Consider the following 16,901-nt stretch of genomic DNA (forward strand, 5'->3'; position numbering starts at 1 on the left):
CCAGAGTGCTCCCCTCCCTCCTCCTCCTCCTCTCCTTGTTCGTAGGCGGCTCTCTCTGCCGGTCACCGCCGCTGCCGCCGCTGTGTTTTCTGCTGAAGCCCATCCCCCCTTCCCTCCTCCTGTCAGAGGAGGAGAGCGAAACAGCCGGAGACCGGAGCGGCTGTCTGTGTGCAGAGAGACCAGCCACGGCCACGCAGTGACATCACTGGGGGGCTGTCCATGGCCGAGCCCGAGCCTGACGTGTTCCAGTTCTCCTCCTCCTGTGTGTAACTCCTGCCTGCTGCCCAAGCCTGACACACTCTGCTCTCCACCCGGGCGGCGGGGCTTCACACTGGCCCCTCCTCTACAGCTGCTGCCCAGGTGTTTTTAATTAGCCTAATGGAGGTAGGGTGGTGGTTTGTCGGGGTCTATATTATTGTGGGGGGGGTGGTTTGTCCTGGTGGTGTCTATACTAATGAAAGGGGGTGATTTGTCCTGAGGGGGTCTAAATAAATGGAGGGGGGGTGGTTTGTTCTGGGGGGTTTGTACTAATGGTCTCTGACCGTCTCCTATACTATGTCTGCAGTCTCTGACCATCTCCTGTATCATGTCTGCAGTCTCTGACCATTTCCTGCATCATGTCTGCAGTCTCTGACCGTCTCCTGTACAATGTCTGCAGTCTCTGACCATTTCCTGTATCATGTCTGCAGTCTCTGACCGTCTCCTGTACCATGTCTGCAGTCTCTGACCATTTCCTGTATCATGTCTGCAGTCTCTGACCGTCTCCTGTAGTATGTCCGCAGTCTCTGACCATCTCCTGTAATATGTCCGCAGTCTCTGACCATCTCCTGTAATATGTCCGCAGTCTCTGACCATCTCCTGTAATATGTCCGCAGTCTCTGACCATCTCCTGTAATATGTCCGCAGTCTCTGACCATCTCCTGTAATATGTCCGCAGTCTCTGACCATCTCCTGTAATATGTCCGCAGTCTCTGACCATTTCCTGTATCATGTCTGCAGTCTCTGACCGTCTCCTGTACTATGTCTGCAGTCTCTGACCATCTCCTGTAATATGTCCGCAGTCTCTGACCATCTCCTGTAATATGTCTGCAGTCTCTGACCATCTCCTGTAATATGTCCGCAGTCTCTGACCATCTCCTGTAATATGTCCGCAGTCTCTGACCGTCTCCTGTAACATGTCTGCAGTCTCTGATCATCTCCTGTATTTTGTCTGCAGTCTCTGACCGTCTCCTGTAGTATGTCTGCGGTCACTGACCATCTCCTGTAACATGTCCGCAGTCTCTGACCATCTCCTGTAATATGTCCGCAGTCTCTGACCGTCTCCTGTAACATGTCTGCAGTCTCTGACCATCTCCTGTATTTTGTCTGCAGTCTCTGACCGTCTCCTGTAGTATGTCTGCGGTCACTGACCATCTCTTGTAACATGTCTGCAGTCTCTGACCATCTCCTGTACTATGTCTGGGGGCTCTTTCTACCAGACTCTCTAACAGAAGCCCTCTCTGTGTGCATCAGAGAGACTCCCCTCCAGGTCTCATTAGTGTACTCTCTTCCTGTATTTTCTTTATTATTAAAAGATCATGGGAGGATCCCAGGGTAAGGAAGACTTCTTAGGGGAGCATCTCTGTGTTTGAGTCATTGCCATAGAAACATTTGTAAAGGGGAGAAGTTGGTAAGATGACCACGCCCACGTGGGGGCGCCAGAAATATTTCTGCACCCAGGCGTCTGTGACCCTAGGATCGGCCCTGCACCCCCCCACCCTGTCGCTTAGTCTATCAGCGAGCAAACACCCCTCCCCCTTCGCTCGCCCGTCCACCCACAAGCCCCACACTTGCCCCATCGAGGTCACGGGCAGCTTCGCCGGCTTCCCCCCCCCTCTGTTTCCTCCTCGACGGCCTCCCCCCCCTTCGTATCTCCTCCTCGGCAGCTTCCCCCCCTGCTTCTGCTCCCGGCCAATACCATCGCTTCTCCTCTCAGCCAATCGGGTCTTAAGACCTGCGTCCTGATTGGCCGGGAGGAGAAGCAGGAAGACATAAACGACCTGGAGGATGGGATAAACAGTTCCATCTCTGTATTTGCAGACGATACTAAGCTAAGCAGGGCAATAACTTCTCCGCAGGATGTGGAAATCTTGCAAAAAGACCTGAACAAATTAATGGGGTGGGCGACTACATGGCAAATGAGGTTCAATGTAGAAAAATGTAAAATAATGCATTTGGGTGGCAAAAATATGAATGCAATCTATACACTGGGGGGAGAACCTCTGGGGGAATCTAGGATGGAAAAGGACCTGGGGGTCCTAGTGGATGATAGGCTCAGCAATGGCATGCAATGCCAAGCTGCTGCTAACAAAGCAAACAGAATATTGGCATTAAAAGGGGATCAACTCCAGAGATAAAACAATAATTCTTCCGCTCTACAAGACTCTGGTCCGGCCGCACCTGGAGTATGCTGTCCAGTTCTGGGCACCAGTCCTCAGGAAGGATGTACTGGAAATGGAGCGAGTACAAAGAAGGGCAACAAAGCTAATAAAGGGTCTGGAGGATCTTAGTTATGAGGAAAGGTTGCGAGCACTGAACTTATTCTCTCTGGAGAAGAGACACTTGAGAGGGGATATGATTTCAATTTACAAATACCGTACTGGTGACCCCACAATAGGGATAAAACTTTTTCGCAGAAGAGAGTTTAACAAGACTCGTGGCCACTCATTACAATTAGAAGAAAAGAGGTTTAACCTTAAACTACGTAGAGGGTTCTTTACTGTAAGAGCGGCAAGGATGTGGAATTCCCTTCCACAGGCGGTGGTCTCAGCGGGGAGCATTGATAGCTTCAAGAAACTATTAGATAATCACCTGAATGACCGCAATATACAGGGATATGTAATGTAATACTGACACATAATCACACACATAGGTTGGACTTGATGGACTTGTGTCTTTTTTCAACCTCACCTACTATGTAACTATGTAACATAGGCGAATATTAATTCTCTATTGTCACAGGGGGGGGGGGTCTCGGGTTGCAGTACTCTGCGCCCCCCGAGCCCACCCCTTTTTGAAGCCAATTCTAATCATGTGCTTAAAAAAAAAAAAAAAAATGAAATCCAATGCATCTGACACCCTGCATGTAGATTAGGGGGCGGGTACATGGAATAGGGGGGCGGCGCCCCTACGCCCCTAATGGAGCGGCCGTCACTGGTGTACAGTTTGTTCTTTTTACTAATCACTTGTTTCCTAATAAAACATTCATTTGAATTTATTTATTTTTTTTTTACAGCATTTTTAGCAATTAATGTTTGAATCTGATAACTACAACGTTGCCCTTTGGTTAGGATTTTTCCAACGCTCTGTAGAGATCATTATCTACAATGGGACTATACAGTATAACACATTACCAGAAGTGATAAAATCACAAGGGAAGCAATTTAGACAGCTTTAACTATTCTTTTTTTTTTATTTGAATTAAATTATCTTTTTATTCATTTTATATATAGACAAAAAAAAAAAAAAAACAACAAAAAAACGACAAACTACATACAACCCCAGCCCGTATTAAGAGGAGAGATTTAACTATTCTTTACTATATCCAAAAGATATGATCTGGTCCTCAGGGGATAAACAAGCGTGAGAGCTAAATAAATACAACAGCCCTTTAGGGCTGATATTGATGCAAAAAAAAAAAAAAACAATTTTTTTTTTTTTTTTTGCTATTTTCTGCTTGTTTATTTTCCCTTAAAATGCAAATGTGTGAAAATCTTGAAAAAAAAAAAACTATTAAAAAAAAGTCTCAGTTGTAATTTATGTATATAAAAAAAATTAAATAAAATGAAATAAATAAAGGGTTTTTTTTGCTATTTTTTTTTCCTTTTAAAATGCAAATGCAATTAATAAATCTTGGAAGAACTTACGATCTATCAAAAAAAAAAAAATGCTTCAGTTGTATTTTTATGTATTGATGCAAGATGGACTTTATTATTAAAAAATAAATAAAAAATTATGTAATGTAATTTATGTATAAAAAAATAAATAAAATGAAATAAATAAAGCTTGTTTTTTTTTTTTTGCTATTTTTTTTTTTATTTTAAAACGCAAATGCAATTAATAAATCTTGGAAGAACTTATGATCTATAAAAAAAAAATGCTTCAGTTGTATTTTATGTATTGATGCAAGATGGACTTTATTATTAAAAAATAAATAAAAAAAATAAATAAATAAAAAATTATGTAATGTAATAATGTAATTTATGTATACAAAAATAAATAAAATGAAATAAAAAATGCTTCAGTTGTATTTTATGTATTGATGTATTGATGCAAGATGGACATTATTATCAAAAAATAAAAAAAAAATGATGTATTGATGCAAGATAGATTGTAAAAAAAAAAAAAAAAAAACCATGGCGCATGTCAGGCTCCTAGAACAATGGGAAATTTGCCCATGAGCAAACCCTTCAGGATCCAGCCAGGAGTGATAAGTGGACTTTTTGCACATACACAGCGATTTGCATGCGAAAGGAAGTTTGTGAAGGAAATTTCTTTGGCAATGCCCCAGGGAAATCCATGGTTTTCAGGCCAGCGGAGGTCCTCTTACACCCCTCACAGATCTGGTAAGATTGTACTGTAACCTGTAAACAATCTCTATAGGATGCAGTTGATATGGAAATGTGTTGTGGTGTGATGTGTTTAGTGTCTATCCACATACTGTAGGACAACAATGACCATAGACAACATAAAACGTCCTCCAAAGAGAACCTAGAATGCATGTAAGTAGGAGAGAGAGGTCAATAATTAGAAGCTTTGTTAATGATAATGACCCTTAGCTGATAGACAATGTAACTTTTGATGGACATTATGAATGTCGATAACAGTGCCTCCTCATTAGTGCCTCCTCGCCAGCGCACAAACAATGAGGGAGAAAAAATATCTTGTTTCCAAAATTTACCGACAGAAACTAATGCCGCGCACACACGATCGGAAATTTGGCCCGCAAAAAGGCCGATGAGAGCTTTTGGTCGGAAAATGCGACTGTGTGTACGCTCCAATCGGACTTTTGCTGGCCGAATTCCAGCAAGCAAAAGATTTGAGAGCATCTTCTCAATTTTTCGGTCGGAAAAAAGTTCCTATTCGAAAATTCCGACACGCAAAATTCCTACGCATGCTCGGAAACCATTCGACGCATGCTCGGAAGTATCGAACTTCATTTTTGCTCGGCTCGTCGTAGTGTTTTACGTCACCGGCGTTCTTTGACGGTCGAAAGTTCAGAGAACTTTTGTGTGACCCGTGTGTATGGAAGGCAAGCTTGAGCGGAATCCCGTCGGAAAAGCCGCCGTATCTTTTTTTCCGACCAAAATCCCGATCGTGTGTACGCGGCAAAACATTTTTTTTTTTCAAAATTGTCGGTCTTTTTTCTTCTTTTTTTTTTTGTAAAAAATAAAAAAAAAAAAACCAGCAGTGAATAAATATCACCAAAAGAAAGCTCTATTTGTGCGAAGAAAATTATGAAAATGTAATGTGGGTAACAGTGTTGCGTGACTGAGTAATTGTCATTCAAAATGCGAAAGCACGGAAAGCTGAAAACTGGTCTAGGAAAGGGAAGTGCCCGGTATTGAAGTGGGTAAATATGATGGCAGAGTATGGCACCCCCCCCCCCCCAAAAAAAAAAAATCCATAAAATCTGGAATTCATGGTGGGAATTAGGGATGAGCCGAACACCCCCCCGGTAGGGTTCGCACCAGAACCTGTGAACGGACCGAAAATTTGCACGATCATTAGAACCCCATTCCCATAGTGGGAATCATCTACAGCCTCTAACTCAGGGGTACCATCCTTAAATGTGACCTGCATGGGGTACTGTTTTATCTACTTTTTTTGATGGTGGGCCTGGGGGGGGAGGTGTATGGTTGTGAGGATATCTGTTGTGTTTGTTCTTTTTCTTTGTTTTTTTTTTTGAGATTTTGGTGATGTTATATTACTATTTGAAGTATAATATTGGGTACTCTGTACACTCGTTCTATGTTGCATTTCCCCCTTAGGCCCCTTTCACACTGGGGCAGTGGGGGCGTCGGCGGTACAACAGCGCTATTTTTAGCGCTGCTGTATCGTCGTTCTTGCAGCGGTATTCGGCCTCTAGCGGTGCGGTTTTAACCTCCGCTGGTGGCCGAAAAAGGGTTAAAATCCCTCGTACAGCGTAGCTATAGCCGCGGTATTGCCGCGGTATAGCCGCGCTGTCCCATTGATTTCAATGGGCAGGAGTGGTTTAGGAGCGGTGAATACACCGCTCCTTCACCGCTCCAAAGAAGCGGTTTGCAGGATGTTTTTCACCGTCCTGCCAGCGCACCGCTTCAGCGGAGGCTGTTTAGGGGCGGTTTGCAGGCGCTATTTTTAGCGCAATACCGCCTGCAAACCGCCTCAGTGTGAAAGGGGCCTTATGGAGGTGAAGTTTTTAACATTTAGTTCTGGAATGAATAGACTTCCCTTAAAGAATACGACACACACTGCTAAAAATGTGGTTGTATTAGAAAAAATTTCCATCCATCGAATTTTCTCACCACTGAAGTAAAACACTTTCATCAGTTTAAACTCTCTAACAATTAGAATATCGAACAAAAGTTCCTAAAATGAAAAATTTCAAACCAAATGTTACTAATGTTACTTTGTTAAAAAAAAAAAACGTTACTAATGTATAACCAGCTGTAAAGGAGACTTCGAAGAGATCTGAGTTTTAGTCTGGTTATAGATATGATGATAGGACAGGTATGGAAATATAACAAAGGATCTCATATTCTCCTCTGATTTAACAGCCTGTGGGAGACCAATGGTAGCAGGTCGCATTGTCGGTGGGGCAACCGCAGGAAAAGGAGCTTGGCCATGGCAGGTCGACCTACAAATAAATGGGATATCGATATGTGGCGGGTCCCTCATCACAGAGTCCGTGGTTCTGACTGCTGCACATTGCTTGACAAAGTAAGGAAACAGACCGTCTACGGCTGTAACTGGTGCTGTATATACCCATGAAGGAAGGAGGAGGAAAGGGAAAGGCAGCATTAGGGCATCTGCCTGGGGCACAGAGAAGAAAAAATCGAACAGAAATAGAAAATTGACTTGCAATGCAAGATGAGCAAATGTCTGAATTTGTAATAGGTTGTATGCTGGGCATGCTATCATGTGATTTAAAGATTTAGTTAATACACCTTGGACCTGGTCAAGAACATATACTATATGGCCAAGTGTTTGTGGACACTCAACCATCAGACCAATTACCTGACCAAAGGTATGTATGCCCCCTCTCAAAAAGATTAAAGAGGAGCTCCAGGCTCCTTCAGAAAAAAGTCAGCAGCTACAAATACTGTAGCTGATCATTTTAATATTAGGACACTTACCTGTCCTGGAATCCAGAGGTGTCTTCATCCCAGCCAACTTTTCATTCAGCTCTCGGGTGCTGCCGCCACCATTTCTAGTAAAGGAGACCGGCAGTGAACCCTTTGCGGCTTCACAGCCAGCATCCTACTACACATGTGCAAAGCATGCTGCACTTTGTGAATGGCCCGGTGGCGGGGGAAGGAGGAGGGGGGGGGGGGGCAAACACCCAGGTGACCTCGCCCTGGAGAAGTCCCCCGGAAAGTGGGAGCGGGTACCTGTCAAAACAGATACATGCTCCCCCTAAAAGTTGTCAAATGTGGCAGCAGAGGGTGGGGAGCAAGCAAACAAGCGGAGCTTCCCCTTTTTGGGTGGAGCTCTACTTTAAGTTCGGGTGTCTCCAGTGAAGGGTCCTGTTAGCATTACGTCATACAAAGACAATGGTGCTCTTCCCAAACTGTGGTAACAGTTTGGTGAAGACCTTTTTCTGTTCTAAGCATGACTGTGCACCTATTTATAAAAGCCAGATCTAAAGACATGGTTTGGTGCCGAGGAACTTAATCACACATAGGTTGGTAATCACACATAGGTTGGACTGGATAGACTTGTGTCTTTTTTCAACCTCGTCTACTATGTAACTATGTAACTATGTAACTTGACTTGTCCTGACCTCAAACCTATTGGAATGAATTGGGACGCTGATTGTGAGCCAGTTCTTCTCACCCAACATCAGTACCTGGCCTTGCAATTGGGCACACATATCCAGAAATAAACTCCAAAATCTTTTGCGAAAAGCCCTCCCAGAACAATGGAAACTGTTAAAGCCAGAACAGGAAAATGAGTAGAGGCCAACTCCACAACTCCATATTAATGCCCATTTTTTTTAAATGTCCATTAAGCTCATGTGACGACCGGATGTCCACAAACCTTTGCCTTTATAGTGAATTTTAAATTACTGCAATTCTATTTCTGACCACTAGAGGGGGAACTAATGCCCTTCATTCATTTATTCCCTTATTCTATGTCTTAAAATGTTCCCATATCTTAATCATTCCCACAACCACAAAGAAGGATTGCCATATTTTTTTAAAATAATTATCCCCTGAGATTGTCAGCTCCATCTAGTGGCCATTATGCTTTTTTAGAAAAATATGACCACTAGATGGAGCTGATGATCCTAGGAGACAATAACATTACAAACAATGTGGCCATCATTCCTTGTGCCTATGTGGATGCTTAAGACATATTTTATCTATAGACCCCTTTTTGTTGGCTACAATTTATTCAGTCACTGAACGAAAGGTATCATTTACTTTTTTATGTCCTACCTCTTCTGCTCTGCTGTTTTTTGCAGTAGCTGTGAAAAATATATATCTTTTTGTTAACCTGTAACCAATATGTGTGGTGGGGTGACAGGTGGGCTTTAATGCTCACATGCTGCACATGGGCGGCACAGGTCTCTGTACTGAAAGCGTGCTCAGTGCACATTCCCAGCACAGATACCGAGCTGTCGAAGAAGACATGTATGTACGATACCGGGCTCCTGATCATGTGACCACTGTGATAGCCGGTCCCAGCAGTCACATGATTAGGTAGACTTTCCCATTCCCTGGACTTAACACACCAGATAACAGGGCGCCGGGGTGGGCAGGAATGGGTTTAACATTTTTAACAATTTACATTTTGTCGAGGAAAGTTTATTAGAACTTCGGAATGTCATAACCAATCTATTTTGACCCCGGTTATGTACTAAATTCTCTCTCACAGGAAGGATATCTCAATTTTCAAGGTCTACCTTGGGGCGTACCAGCTCACCAAACTGGAGGATAGCAGTGTAGTGGCCAGAGCTGTCCAAGATGTCATCATACACCCAAATTTCACAGGAGATAGTGGGGACATCGCCCTGGTGATACTAGATAAACCCGTGAAATTTACGCCCTACATCCTTCCTGTCTGCCTCCCATCTCCGACACTTCAACTTCCAGAGGGGGCCCTATGCTGGGCAACTGGCTGGGGGAACACTCAACAAAATGGTAAACTTAGTAACAAAGTTTCAAAAGACACACACATATATATATATATATATATATATATATATATATATATATATATATATATATGTTAAATTAACACTACAACTCTACTCCTTTCCACCCCTCCTCCCCCCACCTCTTCCAGGAAATAGAAACAATTATAGAAGCTCCCTATGTTGATTTTCCTTATAGGTAGACCTTTCTATAATGATAACTCAAAACTTGACTTCAAGCATTCCTTTCAGCCTTGCTCAGTTGTACCGACTCCTCTTCTGTACTGAGATTGCTAACTATGTTTTCACTGCACACTGTTTGTTTCTCACACGGTGCATTAGAACCTACAGCAAGTCAGGTAGAGTTTGCCACACAGAGGTGTAGCTTGAAGCTTGTGGGCCCCAATGCAAAAGTTGACTTGGGGCACCCCACTACCACCTACCATTTCCACCTCGCACCAATATACTACCTATTCTTGCCAAAATATTCCTGCTGCCAGCTGCATGTGTACACAAGGTGGGGGCAGGCAGGCCACGCTCTGAGCTGCTATCTGAAAGCGGTGAGCAGGCCCTTTGACTTTCATATTCACTTACAAGCCCGTCGCTTTCACCCAGCAGCTCAGAGAGTGGCTTGTCTGCCTCCACCTTGTGTACAAGTGCATGGTTGAGCAGTGTAACCAGAATATCAGAGGGCCCAAAACGGGCCTCGGTGGGCCCAAGCCCAGCCGGCCCAGACCCTCTGAGTTTACTGAATTACCCATGCAGGGCAAAGTAGCAAGCGCTTTTCCCCATCAACAAACCTTAATGTGACAGGGAGGCCACAAGAGCTCCCTGGAGCATGAGCAGGGTCACCATTGTGACCCCTTAAGCTCCACCCATGCTGCCATATTTCTTGGTTGAAGGACATCCAGAATCATGTACACTTTTCCTCCTCAGGCTGAGTGTTTCTTTTCATTCAGTGGATTTCAATTCTCTCAAGCAATGGAGGCTTAGCATCACATGTGGGTGTTACCTAGGGGGGTCAGATCAGGCTTGCCCCAGCAGGCATTTTGTCATGTTAAAATTCAGGTTGTCCTGTCAATAGATCACGTATGGCAAAAGTGGGTGGGATCAAAGTGAAAAGGTAGAAGGAAAAGTGTTCCCAGTTAGAAAGAAAAAGAATAAAAACTTAAAAAGAAGCAATTATGAAAATGTTACAAAATGTAAAACTTTTTTTAGTTTTCATAAAGTTTCTCAAAAGGTGATCCCTTTTTAACGTATCTTATCTTGTCTTAGCTTATCTTATCTCATCTTGTCTCATCTCGCATCGTCTTGTCGTGTCTTATCTTATGTCGTCTTGTCTCGTTTTACGTTACCTTAACTTGTCTTGTCTTAGCTTATCTTATCTTATTTGATCTTATTGTATCTCATCTCGTCTTGTTTTGTCTTGACCTGTCTCCTCTTATCTTATCTTATCTTGGCTTATCTTATCTCATCTTATCGTGTCTCGTCTCGTCTTGTCATGTCATGTCTTATCTTATCTTGTCTTGGCTTCACTTATCTTATCTCATCTTATCGTGTCTCATCTCGTCTTGTCTTGGCTTATCTTATCTCATCTTATCGTGTCTCGTCTTGTCTTGTCGTGTCTTATCTTATCTTGTCTTTACTTATCTTCTCTTAACCCATCTTATCATATCTCGTCTTATGTTATCATATCTGATCTTATCGTATCTTGGCTTATCTTATCTCATATTATCGTATCTTGTCTCGTTTTGTCGTGTCTTATCTTAACTCGTCTCGTTTTACCTTACCTTGTCTTGTTTTAGCTTATCTTATCTCATCTTATCGTATCTCGTCTCGTCTTGTCGTGTCTCATCTCATCTTATCTTATCTTATCTTATCTTATCTTATCTTGTCTTGTCTTGGCTTATCTTATCCTATCGGATCTAGCCTCTCCGTGTCCTGTCTTATATTATCTTGTCTTGGCTTGGCTTATCTTATCTCATCGTATCGTGTCTCGTCTTGTCGTGTGTTATCTTATCTTGTCTTGTCTTGGCTTGGCTTATCTTATCTCATCCTATCGTGTCTCGTCTCATCTTGTCATGTCTTATCTTATCTTGTTTTGTCTTTGCTTGGCTTGGCTTATCTTATCACATCTTATTGTGTCTCATCTCGTCTTGTTGTGTCTTATCTTATCTTGTCTTGTGTTCACTTATCTTCTCTTAACCCATCTTATCATTTCTTGTCTCATATTATGTTATCGTATCTAATCTTATCGTATATTGGCTTATCTTATCTCATATGATCGTATCTCATCTCCTCTCGTCTTGTTGTGTCTTATCTTAACTCATCTCATTTTACCTTACCTTGTCTTCTTTTAGCTTATCTTATCTCATATTATCGTATCTCATCTCGTCTTGTCTTGTTATGTCTCATCTCATCTCATCTCATCTCATCTTATCTTATCTTATCTTATCTTGGCTTATCTTATCTCATCTCGTCTTGTCTTGTTATGTCTCATCTCATCTCATCTCATCTCATCTTATCTTATCTTGGCTTATCTTATCTCATCCTATCGGATCTAGTCTCATCTCGCCGTGTTGTGTCTTATCTTGATTTCTCTCCTCTTATCTCACCTTATCATGTCTCTTGTTGTCTCATCCTACTAAATCTTAGCTTTTCGTATATTGGCTTATCTTAGCTCATATTATCATATCTTGTCTCGTCGTGTCCTATCTTATCTCGTCTTATCTTATCGTATGGTATCTTATCTTAGCCTATCTTGTTCTATCTTATCTTATCTCATCTTATCTCAATAGCATTAATTTTGTACTTGTATTTTTAGCAGGCAATCTGTGGCATGAGTTTGAGATGTTATTGTAACATATGTCTCCAAAAATATTTTTTATTCAGGCTTATGGCCAGTAGGTGGTGCAGCTCTCCATCATGTGCCATGGAGAGATTAAAAGTGGAACTTCACTCTCCCAATCAACATTGATTATTTTTAATCCTCGTGCTGCCAGCATTATTAAATAGATAGGATAGTATACCATATTTGCTTGTTTTAAACTTCTTTTTTACATTTCCTCAGTTACTTCCTGGTTTCTGGCCTAGATAAATGATGTCATACGTGCCCAGAGTCTTCAGGAGGGTCAACAACTGTGTTTCTTTTTTAAGTAACCCAGGTTTCTTCAGGAGGGGTTGAGAGTAGGAGGAGTTTTCTCAGCAAAGCACACTTTCCTGCATGCATGCTTGAGCTAAGCGCAGACAGACTCCAGGAAGTAAATGGTACATCATTTGCCCTTACTCAAGATGGCCATGGACGGAAATGCTAGGGGGGTGTTTTTCAAAGTGAAAAAAAAAACATGGAGACATGGGTGGATGGGGGAGTTTGCTTTGAATATTAAAAATGATTTAAAAAGTGTTTTTGGTTTGTGGTGCTCAGATGCAGGGAAGATCCGCTTTAATAGTAATATCTGTTCTTTGTTTTTCACAGTTCAGCTTTCATCCCCTGGGACCCTACAGGAGGTGCAGTTGGCTTTGATCAGCAACAAGAACTGCGAGGCTATGTATCAGTCCTTGTTCAGAGTCAAGCCCAGTAATCCTATAATCCAAGCAGACATGATGTGTGCTGGGTACAAGGAAGGCAAAAAAGACACTTGCACGGTATGTAAAAATACTGGAAACAGTATGATGCTGAAATGATAACTTGCTAACAGACAACAGTAAATACCTACAGCACTGTGCCGACCCTCCCATCCCCCACAATCTGTTTGAATTTGCATACAGAAACGCAGGTGCCCGGCAATAAAATGGAAACGTTTATATCAAAAAATATAAAGTGGTTGTAAACCTCAGACATGAACCTCAGAAGTAGAGCGGCACAATTCTGGCCAAAATGAGAATCACATTTTTTTTGCTTAGAATAAAAAGATTGCGATTCGCGGGGCATAACATCTTTCACATTATACAAAAAAAATTAGGCTTTACTGGTTAGTTTTTTTTTTTTTTTTTTTCTTTTATTCATTTAAGTGTAATTTTTAACCAAAAACCACCATTTTATTCTCTAGGGTCTCTACAAAAAAAATATATATATATATATATATATATATATATATATATATATATATATATATATATATATATATATATATATATATATATATATAATGTTTCTGAGTTCTAAGTAATTTTCTAGCAAAAAAAAAAATATTTTAACTTGAAACCAACAAATGTCTGAAAAAGGTTTAGTGTTCAAGTGGTTAAACTTCCCTCATTTACACACCAAAGTGTATTCCTTTGATCTAAAGGACAAATTGTTACAATGTTTATACTTAAGTTCCACTGCTTAAGAATGTTGTGATTCTTGGCAGACTGCCCCATTTTTGTTTTTTTTTCCTTTCTTTTGATGGCTGTCGGCTGTCTCTGCATAGAAAGAATCAGGAAATACTTTGTCAAGATCGCAAGGGGGAAAAAAAAACGCAATAACGATTCTTAATGATTAATCGTGCAGCTCTACTCAGAAATAAAACCAAGTGTTATTATTATTTGCTGTCTCCTTCCTCGGCTGTCAGCATGAGTCACTCCTAACACCAGGAGGAAAAAAAGGTGGCAGGGGAAGGATCTCCAGCACACAGCCTGTGATTGACAGCCTCAGCTCTGTTCCTGTGTGCTGTGTGAAGGGGGGTGTGCTTTCCCTTTCCCTCCAATCAGCTGTCAGAGCTCTCCTCACTGAGCACTGCAGACTGTAATTTCAGCCCTCCGCCCCCTTTTTTTCTGACAGCTCAGACAAATACTATAAATTCAGCACTTTGAACAGACGAAGAGAAGAGAAGACTGCAGATAAACATGTACAACTTATGAATGAGGATTTGTTTCACGTGCTGGGGGGGTGGCCCTGACGGGAGCCCAGGCTGTGACTGCCATTCATTCTAATACTAGTGGGTCTGCATTGATGTGCGGCTACATGGGATCCATCCCTTGCTCAAGGGTTTACAACCACTTTAATTAACATGTTCACGAGAGGTGAGGGGATAACCAGGGAAGGCAAAATCTAAACAGATTTAATTTCAGTTTTATTGGCTCATCTGTACAACATAGATATCTATAGCAGCAGATGTTGTTTAATATGTCCATTTTTTTTTAAATTATTTTTATATTTTTTATATATTATTTTATTACTGGATTAGGAATAGTAACCATTTTGTATTATATCTTTTTATTGAATTTTCAAATATGAATTTACAAATATGCAAAATATCACATATACATAACTAAAAAGAAGGGGGGTGGGGGGTGGGAAGAAGATAATAAACATAATAAATAAATAATAAATAATATAATAAATATTAATAAATAATAATAAACATTAAATCTGCAGTCAAAATGTATTGAAGATATTTAATAAAAATTCTACGACTTTCCTCTTTCTTATTGCAGGGTGACTCTGGCGGCCCTCTGGTTTACAAGGTCGAAGGCACCTGGGTTCAAGTTGGGATTATCGATTGGGGAATTGGTTGCGCCCAGCCGAACCTACCCGGTGTCTACACAAATATCCAGTACTACCTGCCCTGGTTAAGGACGTACGTTCCATCTCTCAATAGAGCACAGATCGCTTCACATTCGAGCAACGCGTCCATGCCGGGAAATGAAACTTTTTATAAAGGTTATGCCCACATGGCACAACTGTCATCCGGTGCTCCATCTCACACGTATGTCCTGTTCATGGTTAAGATCTTGATCCCCCTCTGGTTGATGTTCCTTTCATGGTAAGTCCCAGCACATGTTTAGTTCCATGTCTTCCTATACATAAAACCTTTGAAAAGGTGGAAGGGGCTTTACTTCAAAGCAATACATGTGAAACTATGGGGGTTATTTACTAAAATCGAAGCGTGCAAAATCTGGTGGAACTCTGCATAGACACCAATCAGCTTCCAGGTTTTATTGCCAAAGCTTAATTGAGCAAGCTGAAGTTAAAAAAGCTGATTGGCTACCATGCAGAACTGTACCAGATACTGAGTGTTTCCAGTTTTTGTAAATCTCCACCCTATGTATCAACTTGTTTATTTTGCTTCAATCTATATTTCGACCTCTGTGATCGGCAAGTAGACCAAGTGAGAAAAATGAGCTGCCCACCAACATCCGTCCAACAAGTTTATTGAATGACTGCCACCAGGACCAAAACAACGGACCAAGGGGTAACAACATTTCACACATACATTGTGCTTCTTCAAAACCCGTTTTTGAAGGAGCACAAACGTTGTCACCACTCGGTGACCAAGGGGTGACAACCTTGGTGACCAAGGGGTGACAACGTTTCACACACACATTGTGCTTCTTCAAAACCCGTTTTTTAAAGAAGCACAAACGTTGTCACCCCTTGGTCCGTTGTCATAGTCCTGGTGGCAGTCATTCAATAAACCTGTTGGACATCCGGATGTTGGTGTGCAGCTCATTTTTCTCACTTGGTCTACATGCTGATTACAGAGGCGGAGATATAGATTGAAGCTAAATAAAAAGTTGATACATAGTGTGCAGATTCTGAGTGTTCCAGTTTTAGTAAATCTCCACCCTATGTATCAACTTTTTTATTTTGCTCCAATCTATATTTCCACCTCTGTGATCGGCATGTAGACCACGTGAGAAAAAAGAGCTGCACACCAACATCCGTCCAACAGATTTATTGAATGACTGCCACCAGGACTGTGACCAAGGAGTGACAATGTTTGTGCTTCTTCAAAAATGGGTTTTGAAGAAGCACAATGTATGTGTGAAACGTTGTCACCCCTTGGTCACCAAGGGGTGACAACTTTCGTGCTTCTTCAAAAACGGGTTTTGAACAACCACAATGTATGTGTGAAATGTTGTAACCCCTTGGTCCGTTGTTTTAGTCCTGGTGGGCAGTCTTTCAGTAAACCTCTTAGACGGATGTTGGAGTGCAGCTCATTTTTCTCACTTGGTCTACATTTTCATGGTTGGGAGCCGGAGCTAGCACCCAGCCCTTCCTTTTTGGTGGATTATTACACTCACCTGGGGCAGCGATCTGTCTCATTTCTCCTGTCTGTGATCGGCACACCCTGTGTCGTAGACATGTGCGGTTCGTTTCGTTCCGAATTAATTACCCAAATTACAATATAAAGGGATTTTGCCGAATTCAATGAATAACGAAACAAAATTTGTCCAAATTTGTGGAAATTCGGACTGAAATTTGAATCAAATTTTACATTGAACTCCAGTCGAAATCTAACTGTACACATATTTCTGAAATGAAAGACTGTGTGTGTTATTCGAGTACCATTTTGAAATAATGCTGTTTTAGTTAAGTGAAAGGTGATTTAAAGAGTCACTATAATCATTTGATGAAGATTTTTCTTTTGTTTTTTTCACTTTGCCACATTCGAATCGGGAAAAAATGAAATAAAATATAACATTTTCGATTCGACCAATTCAAAATTTATCAATCCGAACGGCCAAATACGAATCCCGAATAAGAATCCTGAATATGAATTGAACAAATCAACCGAATTTAACAAAACTAAATAAC

General features: G+C 41.5%; 1 protein-coding gene across 1 annotated transcript in view; it reads left to right on the plus strand.

The window, feature by feature from the left end:
• The first annotated feature begins 4,503 nt into the window (after nucleotides 1-4,503).
• LOC141147926 (transmembrane protease serine 9-like) overlaps nucleotides 4,504-16,901 on the plus strand; it is a 59,985-nt gene continuing 47,587 nt past the window's right edge. Inside the window, exons 1-4 of the mRNA XM_073635084.1 lie at nucleotides 4,504-4,604; nucleotides 9,121-9,386; nucleotides 12,855-13,024; nucleotides 14,798-15,126. Of these exons, the coding sequence (XP_073491185.1) occupies nucleotides 4,504-4,604; nucleotides 9,121-9,386; nucleotides 12,855-13,024; nucleotides 14,798-15,126 (866 nt within the window). The remainder of the gene's footprint in view (nucleotides 4,605-9,120; nucleotides 9,387-12,854; nucleotides 13,025-14,797; nucleotides 15,127-16,901) is intronic.

Source organism: Aquarana catesbeiana, linkage group LG06 (genome assembly GCF_042186555.1).
Source record: "Aquarana catesbeiana isolate 2022-GZ linkage group LG06, ASM4218655v1, whole genome shotgun sequence".
In the NCBI taxonomy this organism is placed as follows: domain Eukaryota; kingdom Metazoa; phylum Chordata; class Amphibia; order Anura; family Ranidae; genus Aquarana; species Aquarana catesbeiana.